Below are 20,075 nucleotides of genomic sequence, written 5' to 3'. Positions count from 1 at the left end.
CCTGAGCAGGGGATTAGTAGTTTACCAAGCAGAAAGGTAGGAAGACATTTTGAATAGAAGATTTTAGCTTATTAGAAATGTGGGAGAGATCACAGCTAAAATAAATATATTAAAATCTAATGACAAGGAGGAGGAAGTCAAGAGTGAAAGCTGGAGAAATTGGGGGAGGTCAGATAATAAAGAAGTCAAATCACCAAAAAGTTAATACTAAAGTATTGAACTAAATTTTGCAGACAGTGGGGGGCCATTGGAAAGTATTTCAATAGGAAAATTACAGGCTTGGATTTACATTGAAAAAAAGTATGAAATATGGGAAAATGCGATAGAAAGTATAAATTTGATTAAAGCAACTGGATTGTGGGAGGGAAAAATGAAGTATTATTGTAGTGATTCAGAGAAGCAATGAAACGTGGTAACTTTTAGCCTTACTGGCTGATTAAACATGAGGTGTGAAGAAATCTAAAATAATCCCCTAGTTTCTGGATTAGATAAAACCTACAGTGATATAAAGCATATAAGACATAACAGAATTGGATAAAATGACAAATTCTATTAGGATAAGTTGAGTTTGAGGTAACTATACAACATCAAAGTACAGATATCAATTAAGTAGTTGAAAATACAAATCTGGAAACAGAGGAAAGATCAGTTATAAACTGATTGATTTTGATGGTACTTAAAAATATTGAGGGTTGATGTTACCATGATGGCAGACTCGAAAATAACCTACTCATATCTCCCAGAACGATAACAATTCTGCACCCATTCCAAGTCAAAAGTCTCTCTGCAGGAGCCTCAGGATTCAGGTAGGAGTTTGTCAAATCCCAGTAGAGCCCAAGATCCAGGTGAGTCATTTTTAGAGTGCAGACCAACACCCAAGTGGCTGATTTGCCGAGATTGCTTGTAGATTCAAGCCCAGTAATATCCTAGCCCTCGAAGGGGTTTGTTTAAAGCCTCATTTGGCTTTGAGCCTACAACCAAAACCATCTACCAAGGGTTCCAGAAGGAATCATGCACACCAGTGCCGTGGTGGAAAGGCTTGTCTGCCTGCTGACATCAATCTTGGCAGTGACCCTGAAAGGTGCGCTGTGGCTCTGCTTCAGCCTTCCTTAGCTGAGGTCCCAGCTCAGAGCTACTCACACAAGAACCCCAAAGTGAGACTCACTCATCTCTTGTAACCCAGAATTCTGAGCCTCCATGATGGGTTTGCCAACTTCTGTCCCACAGCAGATCCCAAGGGGGTCCACTCTCAGCTCCAGTGCCTCTCACTGCAGTGAGAAACTATCCCATCTGTGCTGAGAATCTGCTGGGAAATGAGTACTTGTCTGAGCCAACAAGATGAGTATTCCATCCTACATCACAAAGGAGACCCCAAGGGAGCCCAGTCTCAGTTCCAGTCCCTTCTGCTGCAGTCAAGGAACCATCCCATTTTTGCAAGGTCCTCCTGGGAGTCATGTGCCCTCTGAGCCAACAAGACTGAGCTCTATAACCTTTATCCCACCACAGATCCTGAGGGGCCCCAATCTCAGCTCTGGCCCCTCTCACTGCAGTTGAGGAACTATCCTATCTGTGCAGGAACTTGCTGGGTGGCATGCACCCCTCTACACTGAAATTGACCTCCTCATCCTCTGTCTCACTGAAAATCCCAAGGGGGCCCAATTTCAGCTCAAAACCCTCCTGGTACAGTCAGGTAGCTATACCAGCACCCCACCCTGTGTTTCACAGCAGATCTTGAGGGGGGCCAATCTCAGCTCTGGCCCTTCCTGTAGCAGTCAAGAAACTAGCCCACTTGTGCAGGAATCTGCTGGATGATGCATGCTTATCTGAACTGACATGGGCCCACTAGCCTCCTTCTCACAGCAGTTCCCAAAAGGGCCCAGTCTCAACTCTAGCTACTCTTGCTGCACTTGGGGACACAGGCTACCTGTACAGAGACTTGCTAGGCGGTACGCCTATCTGGGTCACTGGGTCAGTCATTCAGCATTTTCACACAATCCCAGTACCCTTCTTGAGTCTTTCCCAGGTCCATCTGGATCAGAAAGCTATGTCAACCTTGAAGTCTTCAAGAGGTTCACAGTAAGCCTGGGCTTAGGGTGTCTTATAATGCTGAGATAGCTGCAGTGGTCACAGGCTCTGGTAAAACAACAGTAAGTCAGCTTAGAATTCCTGGAAATCCCTCTAAAGGACAGGCACAAACAAAGCCAGTCTGTGAAGAATGAAATAAATACCTAATCCCTGAATGCACGGATATTGTCACACTTCCACAAGCATCAAGAACATTCAGGGAAATATGACCTCAACAAATGGAGAAAATAAGGCACCAGAGACCAACCCTAAAATGATGGAGATGTGTTCTCTCAGACAAAGAATTCAAAAAAGCTGCTGTAGGGAAGCCCAATGAACTTTAAGTAAACACAGGGAATCCATTTAGAAATTTATCATAGAAATTTTAAGAGAGATTGAAATAATTCAAACAGAAATCCTGAAGGTATAAAATACAATGAATGAAATGAAAAATTCAATAGTGAGCATACACAGCAAAAGTGATCAAACAGAATAAGCAGTGAGCTCAAAGACAGATTATTTGAAAATATACAGTCAGAGGAGAAAAAAGAATGAAAAATAATAAAGAAAGCTTACAGGACCTATGAGACAACATTAAAAGATAGCATATTCAGGTTATTGGAGTCAAAGAGGGAATTGAAAAAGACAAAGGGATGGGAAGCTCATTCAAATAAAGAATAACATGAACTTTCCAAACCTGAAGAAAGATATAAATATCCAGGCACAGAAAGGTTAAAGGTCATCAATCAGATTTAACACAAGTAAGAACACCCCAAGACATAAACACTAAAAGGCAAAAGACAAAGAGAGGATTCAAAAAGCAGCAAGAGAAAAGAAACAAAATATAAGGGAGATCCAATACACATGGCAGCAGCAGACTTCTCAGCAGGAATTTTACAGGCCAGGAGGGAGTAAAACAATATATCCAGAGTGCTAAAGAAAATGCCAAACAAGAACACTGTACCCAACAAAGCTATCCTTCAGAAATGAAGGAGAAAGAAAAAGCTTTAACTGACAAATGAAAGCTGAGGAAATACATTGTTACTACACCTGTCCAACAAGAAGTGCTAATGGAAGTTCTTCAAACCCAAAGAATAGAATGCTAAGGTGATTGTTAAATTGATATTGTAACTGTGGTGTTTAAACGATTTATATCTTCAGTAAGAAGACTAAAAGCCAAAACTATTAAAAATAAGAACATTTTAAACTACTAAAAATAAAAATATTGCCTATCTTAAATAGGCAATATTTATCAAGAAATTTTAAGAGAGATTGAAATAATTAAAATAAAACAGAAATCCTGAAGGTATAAAATACAACTATTTTAAATAGGCAACATTTTTTATAAAGTAAACTGTGACTTCAAAAATTCAAAATGTGGGGAAAGAAGGAAGTTAATGTATACAGGGTTGTTTTTTCTTTGTGTTATGTGCAATCAGTTCAGTTGGTGTTAGTTTTAAACAACTTGCTATAGCTATAAGATGCTTTATATAAGCATAATGGAAACCGCAGAGTAAAAAACTGTAATCGATATCCTAAAAATTAAAAACAATGAATTAAAACATGCTACCAGAGAAAACCACTTATGCACAAAGGAAAACAGTAAGAAAGGAAGAGAAAAGTTACACAACTATAAAACAAGTAGCAAAATGGCAGTAGTAAGGCCTTACCTGTCAATAATAACACTGTTACTAAGTAAATTAAATTATCCAATTAAAAGACATACAGTGGCTGCATGAATTAAAAACAGAACCTAACTATATGCTGCATACAAGAAATTTACTTCACTTATAAAGACACACACAGATTGAAAGTGAAGGATGGAAAAAGATATCCCACGCAAATGGAAACCAAACATGAACAGGAGTAGCTGTGCTTAGATAATATAAAATAGACTTTAAGTCAAAAATTATACAAAAAGGCAAAAAGGCCATTGTATAATGATAAAGTTGTCACTTCAACAATAGGAGGTAACAATAGTAAATATGTATGCACCCAACACCAGAGCACCCAAATATATCAGCAAATATTAATAGATTTGAAATGAGAGATATACTGCAATACAATAATAGTAAGGGACTTCAACATTACATTTTTGGCAGTGGACGGATCATCCGTGCAGAAAATCAACAAAGAAATATTGTAGTTAAACTACACATGAGTGGGACCTGACAGACATTTAGGGAACGCTTTGCCCAACTGCTGCAGAACACATATTCTTCTCATCAGCAAATGGAATAACCTCCAGGATAGACCATATTTTAGCCACAAAGTCAGTCTCAACAAATTCAAAAAAGTAAAAATTGTATCAGGTATCTTTTCCGACCACAATGGAATAAAACTAGAAATCAAGAACAAGTGGAACTTGGGAAACTGTACAAATACATGAAAATTAAACAATATATCCTCAAACAACCAATGGGTCAAGGAAGAAATTAAGAAGGAATTTTAAATATTTTTGAAACAAATGAAAATGGAAACAAAAAGCACCAGAATCTATGGGATGCAGAAAAAGTGTACTAAGAGGGAAGTTTATACTAATAAATAGCTGTATTAAATAAATTTCAAATAAGCAACCTAACAGTGCACCTCAAGGAACTATAAAAGCAAGAATAAACCACCCTGAAATTAGTAGAAAGAAAGACATTTCTAAAAGATCAGAGCAGAAATAAGTGAAATTGAGACCAAAAAACAATACAAAAGATCAGCAAAATGAAAAGTTGAATTTTGAAAAGATAAAACAAAATTGGCAAACCTTTAGTTAGAATAAAAAGGAGAATAAAAAGAGAAGCCCCAAATGAATGAAATTGGAGAAGAAAAAGGAAACATTACAACTGAAACCAAAGAAATACAAAGGATCATTAGAGACTATTATGAACAACTATGTGCCAATAACTTGGATAATCTAGAAGAAATGGATAAATTTCTGGACACATACAACCTACCAAGATTGAACTATGAAGAAATAGAAAATCTGAACATACCAATAATGAGTAACAAGATCAAAGCAGTTATAAGCAGTCTCCCATCAAAGAAAAGTCCAGGATCTGACAGATTGACTGTTAAAGTCTACCAAACATTGGAAGAAGAACTAATATCAACTCTACTCAAACTATTTCAAAAAATTAAAGAGGAGAGAATAGTACTCAACTCATTTGTAAGACTGGAATTACTCTGATACCAAAACCAAACAAAAGCACAACAAAAACTACAGGCCAATATCCCTAATGAACATAGATGCAAAAATCCTCAACAAAATACTAGCAATCTGAACAACATACTAAGAGAGATTATTTATCATGATCTATTGGAATTCAACCTAGAGATGCAAAAATGGTTCAACATGTACAAATCAGTAAATGTGGTAAATCATATCAACAATAAAGGACAAAAACTATATAATCATTTCAATACAGTCTGAAAAAGCATTCAATAAAATTCCACATCCATGGCCGGGCGCGGTGGCTCAAGCCTGTAATCCCAGCACTTTGGGAGGCCGAGACGGGTGGATCATGAGGTCAGGAGATCGAGACCATCCTGGCTAACATGGTGAAACCCCGTCTCTACTAAAAAATGCGAAAAACTAGCCGGGTGAGGTGGCGGGCGCCTGTGGTCCCAGCTACTCCGGAGGCTGAGGCAGGAGAATGGCGTGAACCTGGGAGGCGGAGCTTGCAGTGAGCTGAGATCCGGCCACTGCACTCCAGCCTGGGCGACAGAGCGAGACTCCGTCTCAAAAAAATAAATAAATAAATAAAAAATTCTACATCCCTTCATGATAAAAACCCTCAACAAACTGGTATAGAAGGAACATACATGCACATGATAAAGGCCATATATGACAAGCCCACAGCTAATATCATATTAAACAAAGAAAAACTGAAAGCCCTCCCACTGAGATCTGTAACAAGGCAAGGATGCCCACTTTCACCACTTGTATTCAACATAATACTGGAATTGCTAGCCAGAGCAATTAGGCAAGAGAAAGAAATAAAGGGCACCCAGATTGGAAAGGAAGAAGTCAAATTATCTTTTTTTCCAGATGACATGATCCTATATTTAGAAAAATGTAAATACTCCATGAAAAAACTCACAGGACTGATAAATGAATTCAGTAAATTTGCAGGATATAAAATCAACACACACGAAAATCAATAGTGTTTCTACATGCAAACAGCAATCAATCCAAAAAATAAATCAAGAAAGCAATCCCAAGATTGCTCCAAGATGGCTGAATAGGAACAGCTCCAGTCTACAGCTCCCAGCATGAGCGATGCAGAAGACAGGTGATTTCTGCATTTCCAACTGAGGTACTGGGTTCATCTCATTGGGACTTGTTGGACAATGGGTGCAGCCCACAGAGTGTGAGCCAAAGCAGGGTGGGGCATCACCTCACCCGGGAAGCATGAGGGGTCAGTGAAAGGGTGCCAGTGCCCAAGCCACCAATGCCAGTACCACCTCAGATTCAGGATTCATAGACCTCCCCACAAGTACCAGTGCTTCAGTGAGATATTGCTCCTCACTGGAGAGCATTAGCTATGGGGGGTCCACCCGCAGACCCTGCCCCAAACGACGGATGAATAAAATCTACACTGATGTACACAGATACTCTATTTTGCCAGTCCTGCTGAGCGTCCAACCGCCTGCACACCAAGAAGGGTTTGTCGCTGCGGCCAGCCCTGAGCAGTTCACACTCCAGGCATTTATTTAGTATACAATAAACAACAAAAGCTCTGAGTCAACACACTTGTGGATAATTAACATGGTTAAGAGAATAGTTCTAGGAATGATTAAAGCTCTGGTACTGCGATCTAAAGTAAACACCATTAGGGGGCAATATTCCTGGTCGACCTCCCCTCAAGAGGGCCATCTGGCTCAAAAGTTAGTTAATGGAGGTAGGGTAAACAGACTTAACTGGGGAAGCCTCTGTTGTCCCTAGTATTTACCCTATGACCTAATGCTCTCAGGTAAGAACCAGCTGCCTTCAGCCCATTCAATTATTACAAGCTATGTAGCCTTGCGGCCTTCCAACAGGTTTGTGACTATTTCTTATAACTTTTCCTAATATTTCCCTTAAATATTTCTGCCACCATCCTGAGTGAATCCCAACACTTCAGGCTTCATGTCTATGGCCACTCCACAGGTACCACACTCAGCAGACGTCAGTGCCAATGCCATTTGGGCTTGCAAGTAGGATCCAGTGTCAAGAGAACTTCCATCACTACAACATCAGGATCAAGAAGACCCTAACAGCTACAACCACCATAAACCCCAAAAACTCACAGTACTGCAACAAACATCCACACTGTTGAATGCTGAGGATCCATGTAATCTTTGTCAATACCAAACCGAGCTGACAGAGCTGCAAAGAGACTGCACAGCTGTGTCCCTTAGTAATGCCAGAACTTCTGCTGCATCCCACCTAGCAAACACTCTTGCACCTCCTTTTTACCCACAGGAAAAGGTGTTTATACACAAAAACTAGGCTGTAAATTCTAGTATAGGTGACTGCTCCACAAATGCAGAGAAATCAATATAAGGCAGTAAGGAACATGAACAACTAAGGAGACATACTACCAAAATAACAGTCTCCCAGTAGCTGACCCCAAAGAAATAAAGATATACAAACTGCTTCACAGACCATTTAAAATAATTGCTTTAAGAAAGCTCAGCAAACTTCAAGAAAATACAGATAAACAACTCAATGAAATAAGGAAAATTATAAATGATCAAACGGATACACTTAACAGAGAGATTAAAATTATTTTAAAACAACAAATTTTGGAGCTGAAAAATATAATAAATGAAGTGAAAAATGCAATAGACTCAGTAATGTAATTGCTGAGTCAAATGGTATTTCTGCTTCTATATCTTTGAGGATTTGTCACACTGTCCTCCACAATAGTTGAACTAATTTATACTCCCACCAAAAGGGTAAAAGCATTCCTTTTCACTGCATCCTCTCCAGCATCTGTTGTTTCTTGATTTTTTAATAATCGCCATTCTAACTGGCATGAGATGGTATCTCCCTGTGGTTTGGCTTGCATTTCTCTAATGATCAGTGAAGTTGAACTTTTTTCATATGTTTGTTGGCCACATGAATGTCTTATTTTGAGAATTGTCTGTTCTTGTCCTTTGCCCAGTTTTTAATGGGATTGCCTGTTTGTTTTTCTTCTTATAAATTTAAGTTCATGGTAGACTCTGAATACTAGACCTTTGTCAGATGGGTAGATTGTAAAAATTTTCTCCCATTCTGTAGGTTGTCTGTTCATTCTGATGTTGGTGTTTTTTTTTTTTTTTTTTTTTGAGACAGAGTCTCACTCTGTCACCCAGGCTATAGTGTAGTTCAGTGGTGCGATCTCAGCTAACCACAACCTCTGCCTCTCAGATTCAAGCAATTCTCTGCCTCAGCCACCCAAGTAGCTGGGATTATAGATGCCCACCACCCCACCACCACATGCAGCTAATTTTTGTATTTTTAGTAAAGGCGGGGTCTCACCATCTTGGCCAGGCTGGTTTTGAACTCCTGACCTCATGATCCACCTGCCTCAGCCTCCCAAAGAGCTGGGATTACAGGCATGAGCCACCATGCCTGGCCTGATGATAGTTTCTTTTGCTGTGCAGAAGTTCTTTAGTTTAATTAGGTCCCTTTTGTCAATTTTTGCTTTCGTTGAAATTGCTTTTGGCATTTTCATCATACAATTTTTGCACTTGCCTATGTCCTGAATGGTATTGCCTAGAGTCTCTTCTAGGGCCTTTATAGCTTTGGATTTTACATTTATGCCTTTAATCCATCTTGAGTTAATTTTTCTATAAGGTGTAAGGAAGGGGTCCAGTTTTAATTTTCCACATATAGCTAGGCAGTTCTCCTAGCACCATTTATTAAAGAGGGAATCTTTTCTCCATTGCTTGTTTTTGCCAGGTTTGTTGAAGATCAGGTGGTTGTAGGTGTGTGGTCTTATTTCTGAGTTCTCTGTTTTTGTCCATTGCGCTATGTGTCTGTTTGTGTACCAGTACCATGCTCTTTTGGCTACTGTAGCCTTGTAGTATAGTTTGAAGGCAGGTACCATTATGTCTCCAGTTGTGTTCTTTTTGCTTAGCAAAAATTTTAAAATAGTTTTTTTTCCTAATCCTGTGAAGGATGTCAATGGTAGTTTAACTGAAATAGCATTGAATCTATAAATAACTTTGAGCAGTATGATCGTTTTCACAAGATTGATTCTTCCTATCCATGAGAATCGAATGTTTTTTCATTTCTTTGTGTCCTCTCTAACTTCCTTGAGCAGTAGTTTGTAAATCCCCTTGAAGACATTCTTCACTTCCTTTTTTAGTTGTATTCCTAGGTATTTTATTCTCTTTGTAGCAATTGCAAATGGAAGTTCATTCATGATTTGACTCTCTGTCCATGTTGGTGTATAGGAATGCTAGCAATTTTTTCTCACTGATTTTGTATCCTGAGACTTTGCTGAAATTGCTTATCAGCTGAGGAAGCTTTTGAGCTGAGAGGATGGAGTTTTCTAGATATAGGATCATGTCATCTGCAAATAAAGATAATTTGACTTCTTCCCTCCCTATTTGAATATACCCTTTTTTTTCTTTCTCTTGCCTGATTGCCCTGGCCAGAACTCCCAATACTATGTTGAACAGTAGTGATGAGAGAGGCCATCCTTGTCTTGTGCTGGTTTTCAAAGGGAATGCTTCCAGCTTTCACCCATTCAGTATGATATTGGCTGTGAGTCTGTCATATATGGCTCTTATTATTTTGAGGCATGTTCCTTCAATACCTAGTTTGTTGAGATTTTTTAACATGAATGGATGTTGAATTTTATCAAAGGCCTCTTCAGCATCTATTGAGATAATCATGTGGTTCTTGTCGTTAGTTCTATTTATGTGATGAATTACATTTATTGATTTGCATATGTCGAACCAACCCTGCATCCCAGGGATGAAGCCAACTTGACCACGGTGGATAATCTTTTCGATGGGCTGCCGCTGGATCCCATTACTGGGTATATACCCAAAGGAATATAAATCATTCTATTATAAAGATATATGCACACTTACGTTCATTGTAGCACTATTCTCAATGGCAAAAACATGGAATCAACCCAAATGCCCATCAATGATAGATTTGGTCATGAAAATATGGTACATATACATCATGGAATACTATGCAATCATAAGAAGGAAGGAGGTCATGTCCTTTGTAGGGACATGGATGGTGCTGGAAGCCATTAACCTCAGTGAACTAACACAGAAACAGAAAACCAAACACTGCATGTTCTCACTTATAAGTAGGAGCTGAACAAGGAGAACATATGGACACACTGAGGGGAACAACACGCACTGCATGAAAAATGTCATGGGTGGGGTGGGAGAGCATCAGGAAGAATAGCTAATGGATCTTGGACTTAATACCTAGGGGATGGGTTGATCTGTGCAGCAAACCACCATGGCACATGTTTACCTCTAAAACAAACCTACAGGCCAGGCATGGTGGCTCATGCCTCTAATCCCAGCATTTTGGGAGGCCGGGGTGGGCAGATCACGAGGTCAGGAGATCGAGACCATCCTGGCCAACATGGTGAAACCCCGTCTGTACTAAAAATACAAAAAATTAGCCGGGCATGGTGGCACACACCCGTGGTACTCAGGATGCTGAGGCAGGAGAACTGCTTGAACCCGGGAAGCAGAGTTGCAGTGAGCCGAGATCACGCCACTGCACTCCAGCCTGGCTAGAGAGCGAGACTCCATCTCAAAAAACAAAACACAAAAACCTACAAACCTGCACATGTAACCCAGAACTTAAAAGCTGAAAAAAAAAAAAATTCAATAGAGAGCATCAACAGCAAAACTCATCAAACCCATCTATGAAGTAAAAGATTACTTTAAAATATACTGATATGGCTTGGCTCTGTGTCCCCACCAAAATCTCATCTTGAATTGTAATCCCCATGTGTCAAGGGAGGGATCATGGAGGCAGTCTCCCCCATGGTATCCGCATGATAGTGAGTGAGTTCTCATGAGATCTGATGGTTTTATAAGCATCTGGCATTTCCCCGGCTTGCAATTCCCTCCTGCCACCTTGTGAAGAAGATGCCTTGCTTCCCTTTCCCCTTCCACCATGATTGTAAGTTTCCTGAGGTCTCCCAAGCCATGCAGAACTGTGAGTCAATTAAACCTCCTTTGTTTATAAATTATCCAGTCTTGGATAGTGTCTTTATGGTAATGTGAAAACAAACTAATACATATACCTTCAGAGGAGAAAAAAAGAATAAAGAGAAATAAAGCTTATAGGATTTATGAAACATACATAACATGTAATATTATATAATGGAAAACCCACAAATGCACACATACACAGTCAACTAATCTTCTACAAAGGTGTAAGAATATGCAGTGAGGGAAGGATAGTCTCTTCAATAAATGATGTAACTTGCATAATAAATGGGAAATCTGAATATCCTCATACAGAAGAATGAGACAGAAACTGAAATAGAATATAGAAACCAGAAAAAAAACCACAAAGATTTTGACCTCTACCTTATACCATACAAAATCAATTTCAGATGGCTCAAAATGTAAACAGAACAATAAAGCATTTAGAATATAACATAGAAGTGTATCTTATATTAACTTTGGATAGGAAAAAAACTTTTTAACAGGACACACTAAAGATTACCTAGAAAAATAACATTAATAAATTAGATTACATTAAAATTTGAAACTTATCATCAACAGACATCTTCAAATGAATGACAGAAGATAATTTGAATACATATTCCTGGAAAAAGACTCACATCAAGATTTTTGCAATGGTAAATGAGCATTAAACAGCACTCAACTTAATTAAAAGTGGATATCCAAATTATAGGTATATTTAAAAAGGCCTTTATGTTTTTCTTTTCTTGGATCTTGTTTTGCTGGAAAAAGGTTTTGTTCTCAGTTGCCTAAATTCTTTTTCTCCATTTTGTCTTGCCACTCAATACACACATGAGAGGCCTTAAGATAACCCCTGGGGTCACTGGACTCCTTGGGAAAAACAGTGAAGGCACCACTCACCCTGTTTTGGGAAGAAATCAGTTCTCATCATGGAACCCCAGGAATTAAAAGTGGATGAATCTCTCTCAAAATCTATTTTTGCCTCCCAATCATGCCTGTTTATTAGACTCTAGAAGCTGCATGTTTTCCTATATAAAGAAATCCTACTAAGTATTAAGAAATAGACTAATATAAAATTGGGTATAAAATGTGAATAGGTACTTCTCAAATGAGGATCACCAAGTATCCAATAGGCATATAAGAATGTGCTCAACATTATTACCATTAAAGGAAATGAAAAACCCTGAATACAACTCTACTACAAATATGCTAAAATATAAAATTACAAAAACTAAAAACATCAAGTATTAGCGATATGTGCAAGTCTCATATTGTGTATGAGGGAAGCATAAATTGATATTTTTAGGAAGCTGTTTAGCAGAATCAACTATAGCCAATTAAAAGTATGCCCTATGACTCAGCAATCACATTCCTAGGTATATATTCCTAGGTATAACAGAAATTAGTCCATATTTGAACAAAAAAAAGTTTAGAATGTTTCTAGTAACTTTATTCAAAAATAGCCCTCTATACAAATGATCTCACCTTTAACTTCAAAAATCACCTCTATATACCAACAAGAACTAGGAAAAGCATCTTTTCTCAAGCCTCCAATTCCTCCACAAACATTTTTCCCTTTTTAACTTGAGGTGCTAATCTCCCTAACTTTGTATAGCTCCACATGTGGTCAGGAAAGAATTCAAAAAGATGTACTCCAAAATAACGTTCAATATTCAGTTACACAGAGAAATGGCAAACAGCTCACTCTGCTGAAAGGTATGATCAGGGCAAGGTGTGGTGGCTCATGTCTGAAATTCCAGCACTTTGGAAGGCCGAGGCAGGCGGATCACAAGGTCAGGAGTTCGAGACCAGCCTGACCAACATGGTGAAACCCTGTCTCTACTAAAAATACAAAAATTAGCCAGGTATGGTGGCATGTGCCTGTAATCCCAGCTACTCAGGAGGCTGAGGCAGGAGAATCGGTTGAAACCGGGAGGCAGAGGTTGTAGTGAGCTGAGATCATGCCACTACACTCCAGCCTGGGTGACAGAGTGAGACTTCGTCTCAAAAAAAAAAAAAAAAGGATTTTCAGTTCTGATACACCAAGCACTTTGTGACACATTTTTTAAGTTTAAATTGTGTATAATATAGAGGGTCTATAAATAATATCAACTGACAAACATATTAATAATTCATAAAATCATCATGCTATGATGGGTGTTTTTTCTCTTTTATAAACTTCCTGATATATAAAATGCATGTACATAATAATTATAGATAATATCACATATTACACGTTTTATTTTCAGGCTATGGAAAGGTATTTTATCTTATTCAGCAACTTGAATTAAGCACAGAGTCTCACTGGGCATAAAATATTATCTCTGAAGAGTTTTCATAGGAAGCTGAAAAAGTCTGCAGTGACTGTACACTTTGGTTTTGGTTTTTGAGTTTGTTGTTGTTGTTGTTGTTGTTGTTACTTGTTTACTTGTGTTTTGACTGTTTGCCTGACATTTGTCAGGTCATCACCAGGCACAGGATTAAGGGCACATTGAAATCTGTGGTCTCTCTATTTTATAATTTACTTTACCCCAAAATGCACACCTTAACTATACAGTAAAACAACGTAAAGAATAGGGAAGATCAATATTTTGCTCAAACAGGCAACTACCAAATAAAAGGGAGAGTTAAGGACCAGGGCCCAGGTTTATTGATTAGTACCCTTCCCTCTAGACCTTGTGGGGATTAAAAGTAAAAAGACTTGTTAATAGTAACCTATTACAGAAGTGATGAAGAGGACATGTGCTTGATAACGAAGTCTCTGAGGAGGCATCCAGAGAATCGGCCTGCGACTGGAGTCAGGCGCTGCGAGTATGACGCTAACATGGACAGGAAAGCATTCGTCTGTGTCAGATCCCACCCCACGCCTCATCTCTCACTGCAGTCCTGAGGGAGAGCAGGCTCAGAACAGTTTCCAGGCCCCCAGGGTGCCTGTGTCGGCGCAGGTCTCCACGTGGAGTCCCCTGGCGGCCGCTCTAGACCATAACCGCTTCGTTGGAATCTCGCGAGAAGAGATGAGGGTCACCACCCAGGAAACATCTCCGACTAGGGAGGTGCTGCCTCCGCAACTCTGAAGCCGGAAGATCCGTAACTAAGGGCACCAGCTGCAGGATCACACCCCTCTGGCTTTGTGATCAAGTCAGTGTAGGATATGGTCTGCTGTGGACCATAAGTTCCTCTTGTTCGAGTTTCAATTTTGTAAGTTTCTCTTTTTTGCTCCCCAATACAGTGCTACAGGAGGGAGGGTGTTTTGTTTTGTTTTGTTTTGTTTTTGGCGCTGAGGAAACAGACTTTGAAAGAGTAAATGATGTGAACAAGGTCACGTAAGGTAAGATTTGAACTCATGACTGGTAAGATACGAACTCAGGTTTGACTCTTTCCACTATAGCTTTCAATTTCAAGCTTAATGGGCCATCTCAAAGGCAATTTAAGCCTTAAGAGTTCATGGTTTATATAAGTGAAAGGAAACGTTTATAAACGAAAAATGTAAAGACAAGATCTTAGACTTTGACAGTCTTCCCTTGGAGATTGGGGAGACTGTCAAAACCACATGAGAAAATTTACAAGACAAAGCAATTTAAAAAAATGTTGCAAGAAACAAAAGCTCTCTCTTACTAGTTTTAGCAAAATTAAGATATATTTGTTATAATATATGAACAGGTATTTTACATAATGTAAGGACCAGAAATCAGCCAGGTTTCTGAAAGAAATTGGAACTAGAAAATGGAAAGCCATCATAATCTTGGGAAGTTCTGTTCTTCCATCTCTGCTTTTCTCTGGGTGTCTTCTCTATCCTCTCACTCTCAAAACTTACTTTCTCTACAATTTTGTCCATTAGAGAAGAGCATGGCAATGCCACTGCTACTAAATTTTTACATCTTCTCAACAAGAGACCAGCCTGAACAATCTTGGAAAGAGAATATCATGAACTCACCTTGCTTTAGATGTTTACCTTTGACCCAATCAGCTAGGATGAAATAATAATTATGGATACTAAATATGGATGCTAGGGAGAATAACACAGGTTATATACAATCTAATGATAACTATCTGTGAGTTGTAATTTTCTTATCTATTGAACACCCTCTCTATATTTTTATTGGTTCCTAACTTATGAAGCCCACCTTTCCAGAATATAACATATCACTCTATTTTCCAGCCTCCCATGCATCTGGTGGAGGTATATGAAATGGGTTCTTCCAGTCAGGTACCCCTGAACCAGGCTTTAATTTAGAGGGAAACAATGAGTAAGAGAATAAACCATGGCAACCAAAAGCCCAATGTTTCTGACCCCGTAAGATGTGGGGAGATGGGTAATTTCTAGAGGGATTGATGTTATTGGGACAGTCACCATATTCTATTTACTAAAGCCTAATTTAAGGTTTGTAAGTGAACAGACAATTTGAGAGGTAACTAATGGATTTCTCAAGATGGTAATATTGGTGGTTTCATGCAAAAAGCTCTCAGGGAACAACAAAGTCATGAAAAATAGGCAGCTGTAGGTCGGATTTCCCTCTAAAGTTTAAGTTTCTTACCCCCAAAAAAATTAACATTAATTTGTTTTCATATTTTCCTACAGAAAAGGAACACATTTATTCTTTGTCTATTGTATCTTAGTGAAAAATGCCACGAACTCGTCTGTGGATAAGAGAGGAAACAAGAATGTTGGGGGTAAGAACTAAATGCCACTTGAGTGAATAAATGATTATAGTGTTGCGATTTCTAAATATAAAAGGGAAGAGACTGTAACCACCTCTATTATGAACTCCTCAAATGGAGGAATGTTAATAGAAGTGTCCTGAAATTGTTATGTAGCATCTGCATTTTTCCACATTCAGCCTCAACACATAAGCTATTTATCAGGCTCACATTAAATAAAGCAGAAATTATGAATTTATCAGCTACATGTAAAAGACCCAACAACTTCTAAACCCACTCATGCTCTCAGAAAACCCTGACTCTGGAAATGGGTAAAGAAATCTCTTTTTGGCATCTATAAATTATTTCAAGCTAAGCTAATGACATGGTTCTAAATGAGATGATCAAATTGTGGAAACTACATTCAGGAGAAGCTGCAGACCATAGAGCTTTATGGACAGTGGTCACAATAGCACTGTGCTTTCAAGATTACCCCCAAAACACATGACTCTTTTCCCAGTCAACTTCATCAAATATGGCAGGTATTCACCCATATTGCTGGATGATTTTGCATTATCCACTCATTGTTGGATGATAGAACCAGATTAGGATTAAACAAGCAGGATTAAAGTTTGGTTCAGGAAAATTCCCAACATCACAAGTATATTATTACTCCCACTTATTTAAGATCTGCCTGATCCTTTGCCAGAATTGTACTAAGAGCCTTACATAAAACAAGCAATGAACCCAATATTTTCTCTCCTCATTTTCAAGGTATGATATTAAAGATGTGGATTCCTAACCCCCTTATCCATTTATCTGGTCTTGATATTGGGAAATAATTAGTTGAAATGTATTTGAGAATAAATAAATTTGTTATTGTCTATATTACTGTCTTTCTAATGAGATCTACTGTTATCTAAGAAGATACAGAGCTTTGGTTTTATTTCATGCATTAAGACATTCCAAAGGCCATTTCTCCCTATTCTTACCACTAACTATATCTAAAACTTTGGATAAATACAAGAAGATCCTGAGAAGTACAGATAAGGAAGAATAAGATTTAGGGAGCTTTGAACCCAGAGAATGATATGTTAGTGAGTTTCCTGGGTTTTCTTTTTATTTCATATACCTCAAACTGGGTCCCCAGTTGAGATATACCTACTAATGTTTTGAAGCCTACAATTTCAAAACATAAAATACCTAGGAATAAATTTAACCAAGAAGGTGAAAGGAAAACTATAAGTAAAACTACAGAAGACTGATAAAAGAAATTGAAGAGGGCACAAACAAACAGAAAGACATCCCATGCTCATGGATTGGAAAAATGACGATACTAACCAAAGAAATCTACAATTTCAATGTATTCCAAATCCAAATACCAACGTCATTTTTTATAGAAATAGAAAAAAGAATCCTAAAATTTGTATGGAATCAAAAAAGTTTTCAAATAGCCAAAGCAATTCAAAATACCTAGAAGAGAGGAACTTGAAACATTTGCAACACATAGAAGTATCCTAAATACCCTGGCTTGATCATTACACATTCAATAAATGTAGCAAAATATTACATGTACCCCACAAATATGTACAAATATTATATCACTAAAAAAATAAATTTTAAAAATAAAAATTTGATTGATATAACTAAGCAAGAAAAACAAATATATTAAAGAACTCAACACCACCATCAACCAGTAAAATGTAATTAATATTTATAGAATATCTAACATCAGAACATATACTCTTTTTTTTTCTTTTTTTTTTACTTTTAGGTTCAGGGGTATATGGGTGGGTTTGTTATATAGTAAATTGTTATTATGGGGGCTTATTGTACAGATTATTTAATCACCCAAGTCATAAGCATAGTACCTCATGGGTAGTTTTTCAATCCTCACCCAGTTCCAAACTTCTACCCTCAAGCAGGTCCTGATGTCTGTTGTTACCTTCTTTGTGTTCATGTGTACTGGACATTTAGCTCCCATTTATAAGTCAGAACATGCAGTATTTAGTTTTCTGTTCATGTGTTAGTTTGCTTAGGATAATGGCCTCCAGCTCTATTCATGTTGCAGCAAAGGACATGATTTCATTCTTTTTTATGGCTTAGTGTATATGTACCACATTTTCTTTATCTAGTCTACCGTTGATGAGCATTTAGGTTGATTCCATGTCTTTGCTCTTAAGAATACACATTCTTTTTAAGTGTCCATGGACCATTAACCAAATAAACTATATTTTGGGCCATAAAACAAACTTTGAAATATTTAAAAGAATATATTTAAATATTTAAAAGAATATTTAAAAGAAATATTTAAAAGAAATCATATGGAATGTGTTCTTTCACCAAAATAGAATCATACTAGAAACCAAGTAAGAGAAAGATAACAAAAAAGCTCCAAACTTGAAAATTAAGACACTTCTAAATAATTAATGCTTTAAAGAGGACATTTCAATGAAAAATTTATAAAATTCAATTAAATTATAATGAAAATACATGATATCAAAATGTATAACACTAAATGCTTACAGAAAACAAGAAAATTGTCAAATAAATACTCTAAACTCTCACCTAAAAAAAAAACTAGAAAAGAGAAGACCAAAATAATAAACCCAAAGAAATCAGGAGAAAATAATAAAGATAAGAAAATAAATCAATAAAATTAAAATTTAAAAAGTGGAGAAAATCAGTACAACAAATAGTTGATTCTTATAAAATATCATCAAAATCAACAAACATCTAGCAAGACTGATCAAGAAAAAGAAGACAAAAATTATCAAACTCGGAAATAAAATAGAGTATATTACTACAGATAATTTACATCTCAAAATAATATTAAGAGACTGCTATCAGTAACTATAGACACAAATTTGACAATTTTGATAAAATGAACAAATTTTCCCAAAAAGCACAAACTACAGTTCAATATGAAATAGATCATTTTAATGGCCCTATAATTGTTAGAAAAATTAAATTTGTAATTTTAAAACTCCTGAAAAGGAAATGTCCAGGCCAGGCCTGATTTCACTGAAGAATTCTACCAGATGTTCTTAGAATATTCAACACCAGTTATTTTCAATATATTTCAAAAAAACAGAAGAGAATGAAACATTTCCCAACTTATTTGAAGAGGCCAATATTATTCTGATACCAAAACCAAATAAAGATAGTACAAAAGAAGAAAACTATAGATCCATATCCTTCAGAATATAGACCCAAAAATCATTTATGAAGTATTAGCAAATATAATTCAACAATATTTAAAATACTTTTCCACCATGACTAAGTGAGACTTATTCCAGATATACAAAGCTGGTTTAGTACTCAAAAAGCAATCGATGTAACCCATCATATTAATAGGCTAAAGAGGAAAAATCACATGATCATGTCAGTTGATGCAAAATAAACCACATTTGACAAAATTTAACACCTGTTCATGATATTTTAGAAAGCTCTTAGAATAATAGAAATGTAAGGGAACTTCCACAACCTGATAAAGAACACCCACAAAAAAACTTACAGCTAACATTATATTTCATGTTTAAAAATTGAAGTATTTTCACCTAAGATTGGTAACAGTGCAAAGATACCATGTCTCACCATGCTTACTAGCACAGTACTGGAAGTCTTAGCACAGATCAATAAGATAAAAAAGAAAAATAAAAAGCATACAGATTGTAAAGAAAAAAATGAAAATACCCCTGTTTGCAGATGACATGATGATCTATGTAGAAAATCCCATGCAATTAAAAAAAAAAAAAAAAAAAAAAAAAAAAAAAGACTCCTGGAACTAATAAGTGAGTTCAGTAAGGTCACAGGATACAAGATTAATGATCAACATACAAAATTGATTATATTTTTATATAATAGCAATGAACATATGGACAACAAAATTTAAAACACAATACTATTTAAAATCAGCCAAACAAATACTTAGGTATAAAGTTAGCAAAATATGTACAGGACTCATATTTTGAAAATTATCTAATACTAATAGAGGCTGAGGCGGGTGGATCACCTGAGGTCAGGAGTTCAAGACAAACCTGACCAACATGGTAAAACCCCGTCTCTACTAAAAATACAAAAATTAGCCAGGTGCCGTGGCACATGCCTGTAATCCCAGCTACTTAGGAGGCTGAGGCAGGAGGATTGCTTGAACCTGGGAGGCAAAGGTTGCAGTGAGCCGAGATCATGCCACTGAATTCCAACCTGGTTGA

At 37.2% G+C, this 20,075-nt stretch overlaps 2 protein-coding genes across 5 annotated transcripts in view; one reads left to right on the top strand and one right to left on the bottom strand.

The window, feature by feature from the left end:
* Window positions 1–20,075, bottom strand: part of LOC105464631 (membrane-spanning 4-domains subfamily A member 4A-like) — a 356,637-nt gene that overhangs the window by 297,835 nt on the left and 38,727 nt on the right. The window lies entirely within an intron of this gene.
* The window catches only part of LOC105464632 (membrane-spanning 4-domains subfamily A member 12-like), a 37,647-nt gene continuing 31,854 nt past the window's right edge, over window positions 14,283–20,075 (top strand). For all 4 annotated transcript variants that reach the window (XR_011610541.1, XM_071074551.1, XM_071074550.1 and 1 more), the window contains exons 1-2: window positions 14,283–14,421; window positions 15,803–15,894. Coding sequence is in view for 3 of the 4 variants with exons in the window: in XM_071074551.1 (XP_070930652.1) it covers window positions 15,847–15,894 (48 nt within the window). In the remaining variant the exon portion in view is untranslated. The remainder of the gene's footprint in view (window positions 14,422–15,802; window positions 15,895–20,075) is intronic.

This window comes from Macaca nemestrina, chromosome 12 (genome assembly GCF_043159975.1).
Source record: "Macaca nemestrina isolate mMacNem1 chromosome 12, mMacNem.hap1, whole genome shotgun sequence".
Taxonomy (NCBI): Eukaryota; Metazoa; Chordata; class Mammalia; order Primates; family Cercopithecidae; genus Macaca; species Macaca nemestrina.
This window is presented reverse-complemented; position numbering and strand designations above follow the sequence as displayed.